The sequence below is a fragment of the Telopea speciosissima genome, chromosome 9, assembly GCF_018873765.1.
Source record: "Telopea speciosissima isolate NSW1024214 ecotype Mountain lineage chromosome 9, Tspe_v1, whole genome shotgun sequence".
Lineage (NCBI taxonomy): Eukaryota > Viridiplantae > Streptophyta > Magnoliopsida > Proteales > Proteaceae > Telopea > Telopea speciosissima.
In genome coordinates this window covers 58,352,822-58,369,707 of record NC_057924.1, presented here as the reverse complement: position 1 = coordinate 58,369,707, position 16,886 = coordinate 58,352,822, and the positions used below count along the sequence as shown (strand labels likewise).

General features: G+C 42.4%; 1 protein-coding gene across 1 annotated transcript in view; it reads left to right on the top strand.

Annotated features, from left to right (window-relative positions):
• Positions 1-5,106: 5,106 nt before the first annotated feature.
• The window catches only part of LOC122639187 (LRR receptor-like serine/threonine-protein kinase SIK1), a 64,415-nt gene continuing 52,635 nt past the window's right edge, over positions 5,107-16,886 (top strand). The window contains exon 1 of the mRNA XM_043832009.1: positions 5,107-5,644. Within this exon, the coding sequence (XP_043687944.1) occupies positions 5,154-5,644 (491 nt within the window). The 5' untranslated portion in view covers positions 5,107-5,153. The remainder of the gene's footprint in view (positions 5,645-16,886) is intronic.

Below are 16,886 nucleotides of genomic sequence, written 5' to 3'. Positions count from 1 at the left end.
CTAGGATTTACATGTGGTTGCAGAATTTGGGCATGAAACCACTCCTACAACCACTTTGTTTCTGAAACCTTATACTTAAGTGATTATGGGAGACCTTTTGGGGATCCTTTCCCTTCGCTCGTTTAACCTTATTTCACTCTTTGTTTAGGTTTAAAGTTTTCATCTTGCGACGTGTTACTTAATTGCGGCGACAACTCATAACATCGGAACATTAACTTATATGTGAGTGGGTTTGGTTGTTTGGGCTTGATATTATTATTGCATTGTATATTATGTCATCATTATAAATTATTAAGCATGCTTGCGCATATTGCATACTTTTATATATGAATGTTATGATGTTAATTGGAGATGCTTTACTTTGATGGGTCTCAGTGCCGGTGCCAAAACCCTGGATACTATATATATTTATGAAGAAATTATGTTGAATGTCATGTTGAACTGTATGCGCCGTGCCGTGCTGGTAACCGGGCACTAAACCAGATGAAAAGTTGATGCGCCCGGATTACCTCTCGGGACGATAGGACTTGCATGTAGCTGTGGCTAGGATTTTACACCCTTATGCTACGACCCTTACCAACAGGGATTTATGTGTTGGGTAATCAGTACACCGGATTCTGTGGAGGTGGGAGAGACCAGTCATGGTAATATTGGTTATCAGGGGTCTGCCACTGAGTGGTCTTGGAGGCTTCGATCGGCGTAGGTCCCAGGTGACAATTGAGGTTTCATTGTGGCGATAAGTTAAGTGACCCACAGTGTCTCCGAGTTGTCACGAGAGCATATACCTCGACTTAGTTGTGATGTTAGGTGGAAAATTTACTTAACATATGCATGCATCATTGGACTATGTGAATTGTGTGTTTGTGCATCCCCATCCCCTCACTGGCTCGGTGGAGAGCTAACCCCTTCGTGTACACAATTTTTAGATTATGATCACAGTGGGAGGAGCGGAAGGCGTGTTAGAGGAACATGGCAACGGGTGTCCTTGTGACGATTGTGCCTACGGGCCGTGAGAATTCTAGGGACTTGTTCCCCTTTTGGTTATTTTAGGGCGTAGGCCCATGTATAAACATTTACTGTTATACCCTTGTTGATCATTATTAGATGGTAATGAAAAATGGATTAACTACAGTATTTATCATCTAGGCTTTGATCATCTTGTAACTATTGATTTTATACGCTTCCGCAAAATTATTGATATTTTGGAATGTAATATTTTCCTTTTCGCACTCTGATATTATATTATTTTAATATTAGTTATGACTGTGCGTTAGGACACTGTGTCAGTGATCCTGGCAGCTTAGTAGGATGACAAGCGTCGTCCTAGTCACCCCTTATAATGTATTTTATCCCTTGTTGGGATGGGGGCGTGACACCAGCGCCGCCAGGCGGCCACACCCCCAGGCCCGGCCTCACCGCGGCCTCACTGAGGCGCGGCCACCCCCGCAGGCGGGCGCGGCCTCACCGCGGCCTCACCGAGGAGCGGCCACACCCGCAGGCGCCGCCTCACCGCGGCCACACCCGCAAGCGCGGCCTCACCGCGGCTACACCCGCAAGGCGCGGCCTCACCGCGGCCACACCAGCAGGCGCGGCCTCACCGCGGCTACACCCGCAGGGCGCGGCCTCACCGCGGCCACACCCCGCAGGCGCTGCCTCACTGAGGAGCCATCCTACAAAAAAAAAAAAAAAAAAAAAAAGGGATCGATTTACCTCAGAAAAAAGGCGACCGCGCGGAAGGACAAGCACACGGCGATGACGTAGCCACACCACGAGGCACAATCAAGGGATAGAGGTCACAAGAGGCAAGGCACTCAAGCCAAGCACCAAAATCAAGCAAAGTGGATACTAGTGGAGGTGACCCAAAAACAAGCACATGGTGGGCACCAAAGAGAAGACAAAAGACAAAAAGGGGAATGCAAAGGGGGAATTAAAGGAGAGCAAAAGGGGAGACAAAAAGTAAGAAAGAGAAATGAGAAGTGAAAGAAGAGAAAGTGAGAGGAAGGAACATATACCTACAAAAAACAAAAAAAAAAGAAAAAGTGTAGGAGGAAAGGTTTGAACCCCCAACCTCTCCTACCTCATTAGTGGATTTACAGACAAACCCCACAAGGAAAGTCTAATCGCAGCAGACCCCTTACTATGCAAAGGCACTTACTCTCTTGGACATCCTATCCCAAGAGAGTGGGGGGCAAATGATACATCCAATATTCACCGGGCCAATCAACGATCGCCACGTGTCACAAGTGACCCATTCCATAGCCAAGGAGAACGAACCGGATCCCAGCACCCGGGCGCGGCCTCACCTAGGCGCGGCCACACATCAGGGCGCGGCCTCACCCAGGCGCGGCCACCACCCAGGCACAAGATCGTGGGCACGTGAGGTGGGGGCTACCCATCTACGATCCGATCGTATCGCTAAGACTCATGCCACTATCGGGACTCGACCGCCGCTTAGAGGTCACGTCACCCGCACGGATTCAAGCACCAAGGACGTTATCACCACACGCGGGTATCTATCCACCAAGGATCCTGATGCCACCAGGACACTCCCTCCCACGGGGAGATGGCCAATCAGGATAGAGCCCCGTTACCCAGGGCCTCTATCCACTCAACGGCACAATCGCCATCAAACTGGGACTCTCCACACCGCCATATGCTACTATAAAAGGCAAGGTACACAACCCCATCGGGGACATCTAAACTCATATTGAATAATCACTATTCATCTGTTTGCGCCAGGAGATCTAACTTTGGCATCGGAGAGCCCTAGGCCGGAACCACACCGGTTCTCTCTGTTGATCCCTTGGTCCACTTGCAGGTGACGGAACTCGCAGGACCGCTCGGCGATTTCTTGACGCAACAGATGCCAAATAAATAATATCTTGGATAATAAGAATCATTGAAATTGGTGGATCAGTGTGTAATGTTCATCGATGAGGATAGAGATCAGTATTTTATTGTCAATAAATTCGACAATTAGATGGTCAAAATTATCTTCAGTAACTTGAAAGATGCCCATCAGAATTGTCGTTGCTTCGCCAATCATAACTGTTGTAAACATATATGGTTTAGAGGCAGTAGCACACATGCTCTGTGTTATTGTGCACGAAAAAGATTAAAAAATAGTGTTAATCTACATTTAACTAATCTTCTGTACTTCACTGTGCACTGCTACTATCATTGTTCTCTGTTCAATATGGAATCTTTTTTTCTGTCTTTTGCTCACTGATTCTATCTAATAGTAATTTTTAATCTTAATCTTATTAAATTCAAGTTTTACTATACTTTACTAGCAAACCTGTACATTTATTTATCATATATATGAGTCATTGATCATTATTGATCCGAGACATTTAATTCTAGAGAAAGATTAAAACATGGTCTTAATCTACATTTAACTAATCTTCCCCCTCCCCCTCCCCCTCCCCTCCCACCCCTTCTGATGACTATAAAGTCGAGTACAAACTCTTAACCCTTCATACATCAGAAGCATGGATTAGCAATTATTGGGGGCCTTGGGCATTTGTATCCTACATCTCTATTTTTCTATCTAGGCACTTTTATTAGCTACAACCATGCACCTGTAAATCCTATCCAATTCCCCCATGGCGTAGTGCGGTGCAGTTTGGGGTGGAGAGTTCGACACTTGACAGGCACGACATCCAACGGTGCCGAGTTCGTTGATGATGAGCCTATTCCAAACATGAATACGCAGCCCACAAGAAGGCCTGCACGTAAGGGGTGTTTATTGGTGAAGCTCGATCTCAGTCTAGAAAGTGTTGTGCAGATTCTTCAACAGGTCGTTTCGCTTTTGAAACACGGCAGAATGGCCTAAAAGTGCATACATCAGCGCTGTGGGCGTTGACCCTTGCAAAGCTCATTGAGACCTTCAAAATGATATGTATATTGACATATGTCGGGTTCAGGTCTGAACTAGACTAGGTGGGTCTTTTGGGCTTCTAGGGGCATTTATGTACTTTTCTAGGTGAGGGTTCTCTTATAAAGTGTTCTTATCTTTGTGAGGGTGTGTTAGATCTGGGGGATTGTAATTGTTGCTTCAGAGAAGTAGTGAAACATTTTCTATCGCCAGCTGTGGATGTAGCCTACCTAGCTACTTGGGGGTGAACCACGTAAAATCTCGTCTTGTGTGTTAGTGTGATCTTCTCTTTATCTATGTTTTTCTGCAAAATCCTCATTTCTAGGTTTTGTATTTCTAACTAGGGGGGTATTGTGGTAATCCCACATTGGCTATGGATGCTCCAACTATGGATTATAAGAGCCACAAGAGGCCACCCCACTTTGAATCAATTGATTTTAGGAAAATTTTCATCGACACCCACTCCGATGGACCGTCCGTTAAATTAATGCCACCTCTGTAAGGGCCAAGATATCAATTTTTGCTTAAAAATTAAAGGGTATAACTGAGTGCAATGAAAATGACTTAAATACCCTATACCCACTAGCATCTTTTAGACCTTTGGATGAAATGGAAAGCATCCCAACCATTCAACCACTCCTGCCCTCTAACCGGCGCCATTGCACCTCTCCTCCTTCCTCCCATATCGGCTTCCTCTCTTTCCTCCCTCCACCGCCACTGCCACTGGAAATCTGGGATACGTTCAAGGACAGACCTCCATTGCAGAGTCCATGCACCATGAATGAACGGTCTTATTTATTGTAAACCATGGAAATTTCCAGACAACAATTACCCACAATAATGTTAACGTCATAGGCCCCCCTCATAAAAAGCCAGAAAACCATAATTAATTTCATGGTGCAATAATGAGTCAAGGGCCAAGGCCGCCACTTAAGATTTTTCAAATTTTCTTTTTTCAGTTCCATTACATGCCATATGATATGATAGATTTAATCTGCTGTGCGAGGTCAAGAAGGTAAATATGTACAGAGAATTACTTGACAATTATTAAGAATGAAAAAGTAGAGGAAGCAAGTCAGTCGGCAGAGTCGGCAACACGCCTTCCACAGTTCCACTCGTTTATCAAATCAAATGGAAAGTAGTTGAAGATGTCTTCTATTTCCCATTAAAAAAGAAAAAAAAACTACCCAATTTGTTTTGTAAAATCCAGGAGATCCTTATTTGAGAGAAAAGAGCACTCTGAGCATCTTATCTTTTCTCTGCAACTCTGTAAGTTATGGCGGCACTTGATTTGGTTTCCACAACCGTCACAATTAGATCTTCTGGTTACGATGTGTTCCTCAACTTCAGGGGAGAAGATACTCGAAATAACTTCACTGGATTCCTTAACTTAGTTCTAAAAGACAAAGGAATCGATGTGTTTATTGATAGCAAAGAGTTGTGGACCGGAGAAGCCATTGGCCCAGCATGCCTTTCAGCAATTCAGAGGTCCAAAATATCCATCCCTATCTTCTCTAAAGATTATGCAAACAGCAAATGGTGTCTGCTGGAACTTGCTCAGATTTTTGAATGCTACACTTCCGACGATCAACTGGTCTTGCCCATATTCTTCTACGTTGATCCGTCACAAGTTCGGAACCAAACCGGAAGTTTTGAAGAAGCATTCAAGGAGCAAGAGAAGAATTTTGAGCCTCATATAGTTGAGAGTTGGAGGAAAGCTTTGAGAGAGATAGGAAAACTGAAAGGAGAAGTTATTGACAAAAACAGGTAAGTCTCAATCCCACAAAATTCGTAAACTTAATTGATTATCTGTTTATCTCATTAGCCCTTTGAACATAAGGGTAATATTTATTTGTCTAGATAAGAATGTCGCCATTCACTTCTATGCATTATTGTTAATGATGAGTTTTTTTCTAAGCATGGCGAATGTGATATAAGAATAAAATCTCATATGGTGAAGAACAAATAATTAAAGGATAATTTACACATACCACCCCTGAGGTTTAACGAAAGTATAATTTTACCTTCCAGTTTTGGATAATTCTGTGTATCCCCTGAGGTTTACAAACGTTAACAAATACATCCATTTCGTTAGTTCATGACTAACAGTATTAAAATTGTGATGTAAACTAACAGAATTGCCCTTTGCTAAGAAAAAATAAAAAACCCTACAACTCATCTTCCCCAAATAGATTGGGGAAGATGAGTTTCAAGTATTCCTTTCTCTGCTCCTTTCTCTTTCTCTGTTATGTTTGTAAGCGAGTCCATCGAGAGTTTCAGTTTTTAGAGAATTGGATGAAATTTTTAGCTTACACTGGTCCTTGTGAAAAGTCGAAGGTGGTTTGATTGTTGCTTCTCTCTCTTTCCTGCTCTTGATTGATCTCTTCTCAACTCAGGTACTAATCCTCCTTTCCTTTTTTGTTTCCATCCCCGTTCCTTCTTCTATTCCTGTTATGTCTAGCGGTAAAAGCAGCCTGAAATTGGAGTTTGAACTCCCTAAGACCCAATCGATTGGGACTGAAACTTTGAGAGTTACATCATCTCCCTAGGGCAATTCAAACTCCAAGTTTACATCCCCCTGATGCAATCCCAGGGTCGAAACCCTATTCCACCGTACCCTGGTTTAACCGTACTGCCTGAACCTTGCAAACCGACTGACCTTCCGCCTGTTCATTCTCAGATTTGGGATTTATCCCAACTCATGTTAATTTATAGTTTTGGGCTCACTTTGTCAAGTTGGGTCTGGGAAAATTGGTCAAGAATATGGAGTATATGGAGTAAGAGCTGCAGGTAATGGATTGATGTGGGTAAAAGCTTCCTATCTCTACTAGGGTTTGATTCCTTATTTTCTGATTTCCCAAGCTGCCCTGTTATTTTGTTTATGTAATATCTTTAGTTTTTTATGATGAGGATGAGTGATTTCTTTTATTTCAGGGTTATTACAGAGAAGAAAAAACCCAAAAAAAGCAGAACAAAGTTATATAATCAATGTCTACAGAATCACATACAGAGTATCTAATCAGAACTTTCACAGCTCTTAAGAGAGAGAGAGAGAGAGAACACGGAGGAGCAAAAGGGATACCTGCAACTCAACTTCCCCAATTGATTTAGGGAAGATGAGTTGCATGGTTTTTTTTTTATTTTTTTGCAAGGGCAATTTTGTCAGTTCACATCATAATTTTAACACGGTTAGTCATGAACTAACGGAATGGGTGTATTTGTTATCGTTTGTAAACCTCAGGGGGTACGCAAAATTATCCAAAACTGGGGGGCAAAATTATACTTTCGTTAAACCTCGGGGGTGGTATGTGTAAATTACCCATAATTATAAGAAGGAAATATCAGTACTTGTTTGACTCACATGGAAAATTTGGTGCAGTGGTAGGATTAGGGATATCTTGAGTTAGAGTTATGGCATTTTAGCAATTGACAATGTGTCTAGTGTGTGGATGTATTGTCATTGTTGGCAACATGCTAGTGATGATGTATACAATGTCTGGTGATGTGTGCAAGCAATGGCTGATGTGTGGGATGTGTTTGGTATGGTTTGACATGTGTATGGTATGTGTACAACATGGTATGACATGTTTAGGATGTGTTTAGTATGTGGATGGCATGTTGGGAGCATGATGGTGATGTGTAGATATATTTGAGACGATGTGGCATGCATATGATGATGTAAACTTATAACCAAACTAGGCTTCTTTGCTTAGGAATAAATCTAGGGCTAGGTTATACACATGTTGGGCCTAGCTATTATCCCATGGGTTTCGAATGTAATAGGTCAATTTTATGGACTTAAAGTATGGGTAATAGGGTTGCATATGGGAATAACTCTTTTAATTCCTTAGTTTATTTTTATGTAACTAGTGCTCATGTGACTTGGTTAAGTAGTCATGTGACAACTTAAATGGTCATATGACTATTTAATTGTTTTGTAAGTTGGGTTGGATTAGGATTCTATAAGTTTAACCATGTTTTGAGTCTATTTCCTTTATTATAGGTTAATGATTAGGTTAGGTATTTCCTTTTTAGTGTAAGAGTCTATTTTTTGAGTCTTTTACATAAGGTTGTAAGGGGGGCAAGCATTGGAGGAGAATTTTGAATAATGAAAAGCCTTTTACTACTCTGTTTCTCCATTGAAAATGTTTGTCTTGTGTTTGATCAAGGCTGAAGGAATCGGTGTTTGATCCGAATAACACCTTTAAGTGGGAAGCTCTGGTGGATCATTTGAAAGAATCGGTATTTGATTTGATTGACACCTTGCGGTAGGAAGCCCGTGAGGATCTTTTGAAAGAATCGGTGTTTGGTATGGTTTGACATGTGTATGTTATGTGTACAACATGGTATGGCATGTTCAGGATGTGTTTAGCATGTGGATGGCATGTTAGCATGATGGTGATGTGTACATGCATGTGAGATGATGTGACATGTGTATGATGCATGTAGGTGCATGATGGCATGACAGATGATGCACATAAGATGCATGGCACAAGACATAATGTGATGGTCATGTATGTTAGGTACTTGACTGATACGCCATAAGCTTCGAAGCTGATGGAATGCGTTAGATCAAACCCTTTAACCTATCACATGCTAGGCTGGCCAAATCTAGCGCCCATACACCAAAGTGGGCCGCCCCATTAGGCACATAATAGACCACTACGCTTCCGCAACCGTCGTCCTCGGTGGCTCTCACTTTAGGTAGCTTTCACTCTGGTGGTAGGTAGCCCTTTTCAAGTGGCTCCACTCTGCTTCAAGGTTTTTGTCTGGCGGCAGGTTGCCCTTTCTTGATAGCTTTCACTCTACTCCAGGTAGCCCTCTCCTAGGTAGCCCTTTCCATGACTCGAATCTGTGACGTGGTGTCCAGCTCTGATGTCAAATGTTAGGTACTTGACCGATATGCCAAAAACTCTAAAGCTGATGGAACGCGTTAAATCAAACCCTTTAACCTATCCCAAACTATGCTGGCCCAATCTAGCGCCCATACACTAGAGTGGGCCCCATTAGGCACATAACAATGTATGTGATATGACAAATGATGTGAGCCTGATGATATGGTAGTGATCAGAGTAATATGCATGTGAGATGCATGGGTGCATTATATGACATGCATGGATATGGTGATATGCATGGTATGCTAATGTTGAAGATCTAGGTATGACATGGCGGTTTGTGGTGGTGTGGCAACATGTGTTGGGCCAGGTATGATGACGCGGGTAAGGTTGAGATAACATAGCAACTCAATAGTGCATAGTGGCATAGTTGTGACAACCACTCAGCCTAGCCTAGCAAGCCACAGTTGCCGCATAGGCAAGCTAGCAAAGGCTACACAATGCCATGGTCACATGCCACCAAGTCGTGTGGTTCGCACCAGTAGCAACGAAAGGCCCCTTAGCCGTGGCAGATGCTCATAGAGACCCTTGTCTGGGGGATCCCAACTATGGCCAGCGTGCTCAAAAGCCAAGTCCTTAGGCCATAAGGCCAATTAGTTCTTTCGGTAAAAAATGGCCAAAGCATGAAAGCTATGCCAATAAAGGGGTGTTTAAGTGAGCTCTTGGAAAGCAAAGTGGATCTTTGGGTTTTGGTTAATATGTTTTCGGTTCAAGAGTCTTCTTAGCCATCTGATGAGACTCCAGGGCTGAGATTCGGATTGGAAGAATGAACAAATACGCACCAAACACTGTTGTCGAGGTCTTCCCTACCGTGATCTGGTCTGGTCTTGCATGATCCTGCCCAACAATAGAACCAAAAGACAAAGAGAGTTAGCACCACGGAATGTATTCTTGGGGAGATCCCTTCGATGCCTAAGTCAGATCTCGGGGCTAAATAGCAATTAAAAGGATTGGAGATGGATAATTTGGTTGCAAAGTCTTTTCTCTCTCAAAACCAATGGTTTAGTCCTTAGAGTCCTTACCTTCTTTACCTCTATTTCTCTTATATATCTCTGCCTTTGTTCCCCAAAATGCTCTTCTGCTCCTTGTTCCCAAAATGTCTTCCTGCTCTTTAGGGTTGCGTAGTCTTCAAGGCAGGTTGCTGATCTGATCGAAATCCATTAACGAAATTGCCAATATTTGTCAGTGATTATGCCTTTAGTAGTCCACATGTAAAGTTCGCTTATAGGTTCCCACAACGTGAGGTCGTGATAGGGAACCCAATCAGGTTGTGGATGTTTTCTTCCTTGGGCCGGTCCCCGGTTTGGCCTTACTACACATGTTTGATTGGCATTGGAGGTAGAATATGACCTATATCATAGGTCCCCCAATCCTTTGAGTCTTTATGAAGAGTCAATGGAGTAAGATAAAGTTTTTGAAAAAGTTGTAGGAGCTCGAGGTTGTGACTTGGCACATAGCATATGTATCATATAAGTCTCCTAATCCATCGAGTTGCTTTCAGGGGGTCGATGGAGTATGATATTCCCATCTTATGGTGTGGGTCATTTACACTTGATTCTGTAGTGAATCTTCTTTTTTGTCTATTGCCAGATTTTTGGAAAGTTTCTTAACTTTATTGATAGTTGTGGCGGTACGGACGAGTTGAGTCTTGTCCATAATAAAAGTTTACGTTTCTTTTTTTTATTTTTATTTGAGAAGGGTAATGATCCTGACCATACGTTGTAGGGATTTGGTATCGTCAGATTTGGTGGTTGCTTTCTTTGAGAAACGTATATATGTATGCTTCTTCTTCTATGGGTGTTTCTTCTATTGCAAGTTACTTCCTGAGTGTTTCTTTAGTGCCGTTCTTTTGGAGCTTCTTTTCTTTCTGCAGGATGTCTTGTTAGTCTTTTAGTGGGTTGCTTGTTGTCCACTTTTTTTGCTGAAAAGATAGTGAGGGGGATGCTTCAAAGTCTAATAGGAGGGGCGACGCATCTGTTGATGAGGACAGTGGCTCGTCTTCTAACTGTGGTGGCTTCAATGATTCTTCTAGCCATACGTTGTCTCCTGTATCTAGGATGGCGCGTTGGAGTCCCAAGAGTAGGAAGTTAGAGGTATCTGAAGGGCGATCTCATAGTAAGGATCCCAGGGATTTTTATTCGATTCTTAAGGAGGGGGATTTGGAGAACATCATGTCGAAGTACCATATTCTAGCCTCTTTTAAGTTATCTCTTACGAACAAGAATGAAACTGCATTATCGAGGATGCACGAGGCTGCTATTTTCTATGAAGACATGTTCATGTCTCGTGTGCGTCTTCCTCTTCATTCTTTGTTTGTTGACGTCCTCTGTCGTTATGGGATTGATCCTGTTCAACTTTCTCTGAATGCTTAGAATTGTATTGCCGGTTTTATTGTGGGTAGTCAACGAAGTAAGGTCGTGCCCTCAATTAGGATTTTTCCCCACTGTTTTATTCTAAAATCACAGGGGGAGGCACTGTCGTGGTATTACTTTTGTCACATCAATCAGGAAAGATGTGAAGATAGTTCAGCTCCCTAATCGGGCAACTGATGGTTGGAGGAATAAATTCTTTTGGGTAGAGGGATCTTTTCGTTTTGCTATGTACTGGATGGAGGGGGTCTCGATAAATCGAGTGAATAAGGCTAATGCATTGACCGAGTCTGAGGAGGTTGACATGAAGACCATATGTGGCGGAGGTGGTGTTGCACGCTTCTCTGACTAACGATCATATGTTGCTCGAGGCCGGCCTCATCAGAGGTTAGCTCTGGCTTGGTGATTGTTGTGCTTTTCTTTATAAAGTTCATCATTGAAAATAATCGCATGTTGTTTTTAATAGGGTAAGCTGTTGAAGGTGGCAGTGGGTCGAGGTCATCGATCGATAGAAAATGAAAGGGGTTTCTTGTTGGTGATGGGGCTGGTAAGAGGCCAATTGTTCGAAAGAGCAAGGCCTGTCTTATGTTAATCACTAATGCTTTTTTTGCTGGGAGGAAGAGGGGGTGGCTTGAGTTCCCCCAAGGTCGAACTGAGGAAGAAGAAGAGGAGGAGGTTGGTTAAGGCTTCGATGTGGTCTGTCCAGCTTTTGTTCCTACTTCTATTCCTGTTGTGTCGCAGTCGGTCGAGGTAGGTAAGCAGTTGGAGACTATCGTCGGTTCCTCGGGTGGTGCTTATGAACAGGGTCTAGAGGTTAGGAATGATTCTGGCATTTCCCCGAGTTCAGTCGAGCACTTTGGCAAGGTAGCAGCTATTTTGCCATATTTTGATGATGAGCGGACTCCTGCGAAACCAGCGAGCGAGCTCGGTGAGTTGGATTCTGTTGTTGTTGGGTTGTTGGGAGATGAGCTTCCTAGGGAGACGCAGGGCCCTAATGTGGGTTTCGATGAGGGGGTGGCTGGGTTAGCTCGAGGCATTCTGTCAATGATTTGGAGAGGGATTGCCCTAGTGGGGGCCCTTCGCGCTTCGTTCCAGATGGGAGCGTTATGGTGGAAGATTCTGTTCTAGGAAATATTCATGTAGCGGGAGAGATTTTGCGGCGCGTATTGCTGCCGACGGATGCTCAGCTAATGGCCAAGGGGTGTCTGGATTCTTTCTCTTGCTCAGTCGTATCTCAACTTGGTTCTGGAAGTGTTGTTCTTTCTTTTTGCATTTTTACATTGCGCAGTACCTCCGGTAATTTTATTTTTATTATGTTTCTTTTCATCATGTTGGTCGTCACAGGGTTCGATGCTCGTGGCTGAAGTAGTTAGGCTTCAGCAGGAGGAAATAAAGGGTTTGCGTGCTTCGTTTGATGTAGCAAGATCTGATATCCAAAATCGGGTGGTTGGACGGAGGGCGTATCAAGATGAGATTGTAGAGTTGAAGAAACAAGTCTCGCTTCTGGAGGTGGAGTTGACCTTGACACGTCATACTTGTGAGGTGGCGGAGAAAGACCTTCATTCGTCTAAGAAGCGTCTTGAAAGGTTGGAGAAGCGTTCTGAGGAGGATAAGAAGAATTTTGCAGATCAGGAAAAGGGAGTTGAGCAAGCTCGAGAGCGACAGACTGAAGTGGAAAGGGCTTTGAGCTTGTATGAAAAGAAATATATGGAGCATGTGGAGAGTGCATAACAACTCGCCGTTCAAAAGGATTGGGTGGAAAGAACCCTGGTTGAGCTCTAGCGAAAGTATGAAGAACAAGTGGAGAGTACCAATCGTGCCATCGCGTGAAGAAAGGAGATTGAGAACGCTCTTGATGAGTTAAGAATTCTGTTGGAGAGGAAAGAAACACAGTGATTTGCCATTGAGGCAAGTGAGATGCATTCCATTCTCAGTCCCATAGGGCCTGCAATCCAAATATGTTTAGACCATTCGCAAGAGAGGAAGAGATGCCAGATTGATTCTGCACAGGAACCACAAAGAACACAGTGTGGCTCAATCGATATCCATTTTAAGAGAGTTGCTTTAACTGAAAGTCCTACATGTTTAACACGTCAAAAAAATAGTTTAAATTTTGTTTGTAATTTCATCTTCTAAAGGAAACGCCACCACTTTGAGAGATTGGCATCTCTAGTAGGGCCAACAGCTTGAGAAAGAAATTTAACAGCTAATCTGGTAGAGAAATGACCATCTTGAGATAAAGTGCACCACCATCGATCCTCATTACATGATAGATGGATAAAGAAAATCTCATCAACAAAAACTAGGGGGAGCAAGGAATTAAACAAATGTTTGTTCCCTTGTTGATGTGAAACCACATCACAAACCATAAGTCTATGGTTTATGGGATGTAACCCAGAACATAACGAAACCAAGGAACTGAGAGAATACAAGGGTCAAAAAAAAAAAAAAAAAAGAACTAATCCTATTACCAATGTTAATAAGAACAATGTCCTTGAGGGTGGGGAGGATATTGGCAATGCTACTCCAAGTCCATGAGCCTCTCTTGGTAATAACTTTTGGATCAAAGATATAGGTATTACAAAAATATCTTCCTTTCAAAACTTTGACCCAAAGAGAGAGTGAAACCTCCAGATTTGGGAAGGAAGATGGAAGGAGGAATCTCTTCACCCACTCCTTGTTATGAAAGGGTAAAAGTGTATTTTCATATCCACTCTAAATGCCACATCATCATTTAACGTTGGATGGCTAACGGTTAGTTAGTTTAGCATGGTTTTGAACACTGTTAGCAAAAATGCCTTTAAAAATCTATTACACGTTTTATTTTTTTACCGTTTTAAACACGTTTTGCCGTATGTTACCCAAACATATGGTAAAAAATGGCACACGACAAACATTCCCATTTTAAACGCGTTTAAAACACGTTCCCCTTTTTTTGGCGTTTTTTAAGACCTTGGACTTAGGGGTGTCAATAATGCCCAGTTGGCCCGAAGAACCCGCCCTGAGCCCGGCCCGGACCCGACCCTGATCTACCAGCTCGAAGGGCGGGTTAGAGTTGAGTTTTTGGCTGACCCTGGCACGGTTGAGTCTGGTTGGGTCTGGGATAAGACCTTGGGTTTAGCCCGGCCCGGCCCAGACCCGACCTTGTATTAGTTATAGGTATATAATATTATATATTAATGTATATATTATAAAGAAAAAGATAAAAAGCCAATAGTAAACCCTAAAACCTAAATCCCTTTTCATTTTCACTTATCCAGATCCGAAAAGCCGCCGCTCGACGCTCGTGCCTCCATCTTCCTCCTTCTCTGCTATCAAGCTTCCTTTTCATTTTCACTTTCCCTGAGTTCCCTCAGTCTCCTTCCCTGAGTAATGAGTTTCCTTCACTTTCTTTTAGCTGCTTCGATGAATCGATTCCCTTGACGATCAATCGCTACGGCCTCCAGGTACACACTTATATTCCCTCGAAGATGATAATGATGGTGGTGAAAAGGATGTGTACGCACACACACATGGGTGTGGTTGATGATGATGGTGGTGGTGGCGAACAAGATGTGTTCATCTTCCTGTTCTTATGAGGTTTTGAGTTCTCTGCAAGTGCTACTTGACACACTGTTAGGCTTATGACAAGTAAGAATGAAGATCTAGTTCATTTCATCAGTCAGCTTCACTTCCAAATCTTTGTTGAACTGGCTGGATTAGTGACCTCTGATTTTACATTACATGTGGCTGAAGGGATATAGGTGCCAAGTGAATTAGAGACGAGAAAAAGGGCTGCATCTAGTACCTAGGGTCATCTTCTGTTAATATTTGTTTGTAATTTGACCAATTTCCATGGGTCATAGCTATTAGCACTTTTTCGGTCCTGTTGAGATTTTTGGGAATTTCTAGGTTTTTTGGGGCTTGGTCTTTTTTACTACAAGAAGATTTGGCCCCAAAAACAGTGTTTTGTTTTGTTTTGTTTCTTTCTTTCTGTCCTCTCTCTCTCTCTTTCTCTCTGTTTTGTTTTTGTTTTTTTTATGGTGATTTCAGTGCAAAAACTGTTGATAATCACCATCAAAGATTCAAAGATCGAGACCGGCGCACAGCGCACGGTAAGAGGCTATAAATTGAAGGCAAGAAGAACCCCTAGGGGTTGGAACATCTGGGATGGGAGAAGAATTGAGGTGGAGAGAAAAATCTGGGTTCTTATAGAGTTTGACAATTTCGATTTGGGGTTTTTTTTTCTAGGGTTTCAGAGTGAATTTTTCAGAGAGATGAGTGGGAGTTCTTCTTTCTGAAATTTGAGAGAGGTTCACTCTATTTTCGCTGGCTATGGCTGATTCTTCTCTATTCCTGCATTATTGGATCTTTGTTCTCAGTTCTGGAGGATCGATTTGAGCTTGCTAAGCTCTTAAATTTTGGGTTTATGTTGAGGATTCATCTCTGTGATTGTCTACCAAGAGCTAAGGCTCAATATAATTCCATTGCAGAGGAGTTTTTTTTTGAGTTCTAAACTGATGGGCAAGGTAAAACCCTTCAACGTTTCATTTTTTGAAAAAATTTAAAGTCAAGCTCGGGGTCAATCAGGGCCAACCCGACCCTGCCGGGTCGGGCCGGACCGGGTTAGGGAAAACCCTGGCAGGGTCGGGTCAGGGTTGAGGGTTTCTTGGCCCTGCCAGGGTTAGGTTAGGGTCAGGGTTTAGGTTAAGGCCTCTAGGGTCTGGGTCTGGGTCAGGGTTAGGCAGGCCCGGCCCAACCCGATCCATTGACACCCCTATTTGGACTTAACTGACCATGTCTCTCTCCAGAACTCAGATCGGCCTGATTTTTTCACCGATGTAAAGATGATTCGAAAGGGCTACATTTTTCATGATATCACCTTCAACTCAAGGTCAATGCACGGATACCGAAAATAGAAGCATATATTTCAAATAAAAAAATTCCTCAATTTATATGAGATTAGTGCCATTTTTTTGAAATATAAACGCTTAAAAACCATACCATCTCAGGGGCTGCCCTGGGTCTCATGTGAAGTTCGGGTTAAAAAAAAAAAAAAAAAAAACCCATACCATCCTTTTTCTGTTTTTTATCGTTCTTTGTCTTATTTGACTGTTCGTTTGTAATTTTTTACCGTTTAAAACCTGTACAATAGAACTCTGTTTTTTTGCCGTTCCCATTTTTGCTAACTATGGTTTTGAAATTACAGGGGGTGTACTCGCTCACTTTTTGAAACCTTGGGTCGTTTTATATTTAAGGCAAAGTACAGGGGTGTACACATAATTTACCCCCCCCCCTTTTTTTTTTTTCTTTTTCGTTTTTTTTTTTTTTTGTAGAAACCTTTGTAAAATCAACAATCTTAAGCATGAATGACAATTTTTAGGAATTAAAAAAAGGAAAATTTCTTAGATCTACTAGATAACAACAAAATTAGAAAACTAGTAGATATAAAATATGTTATACAATTACAAGATACCACATTCAAAAGATTTACCAAATCTCCATATGATTAAAAAAATTTAAATAAACTACCTAAAATACCCTTAGCTTCTTTCTTTCCTTCACTTCGTTTTTGTTTTTTTATTCAATCTTTTTTATTTTTTTATTTTTTTATTTTTTATTAACTGCTCCCTTCTTCTTCCTCGGACTAAGGAACACCAACAACCACCCGCTTCTCCCTCTCCCTGCAACCCACACCGTCTAGAAAAGGAACCTCCTTCCACGTCAATAGTCTCCAGGGGAACCCGTCTATGGATCTGCCAGGCC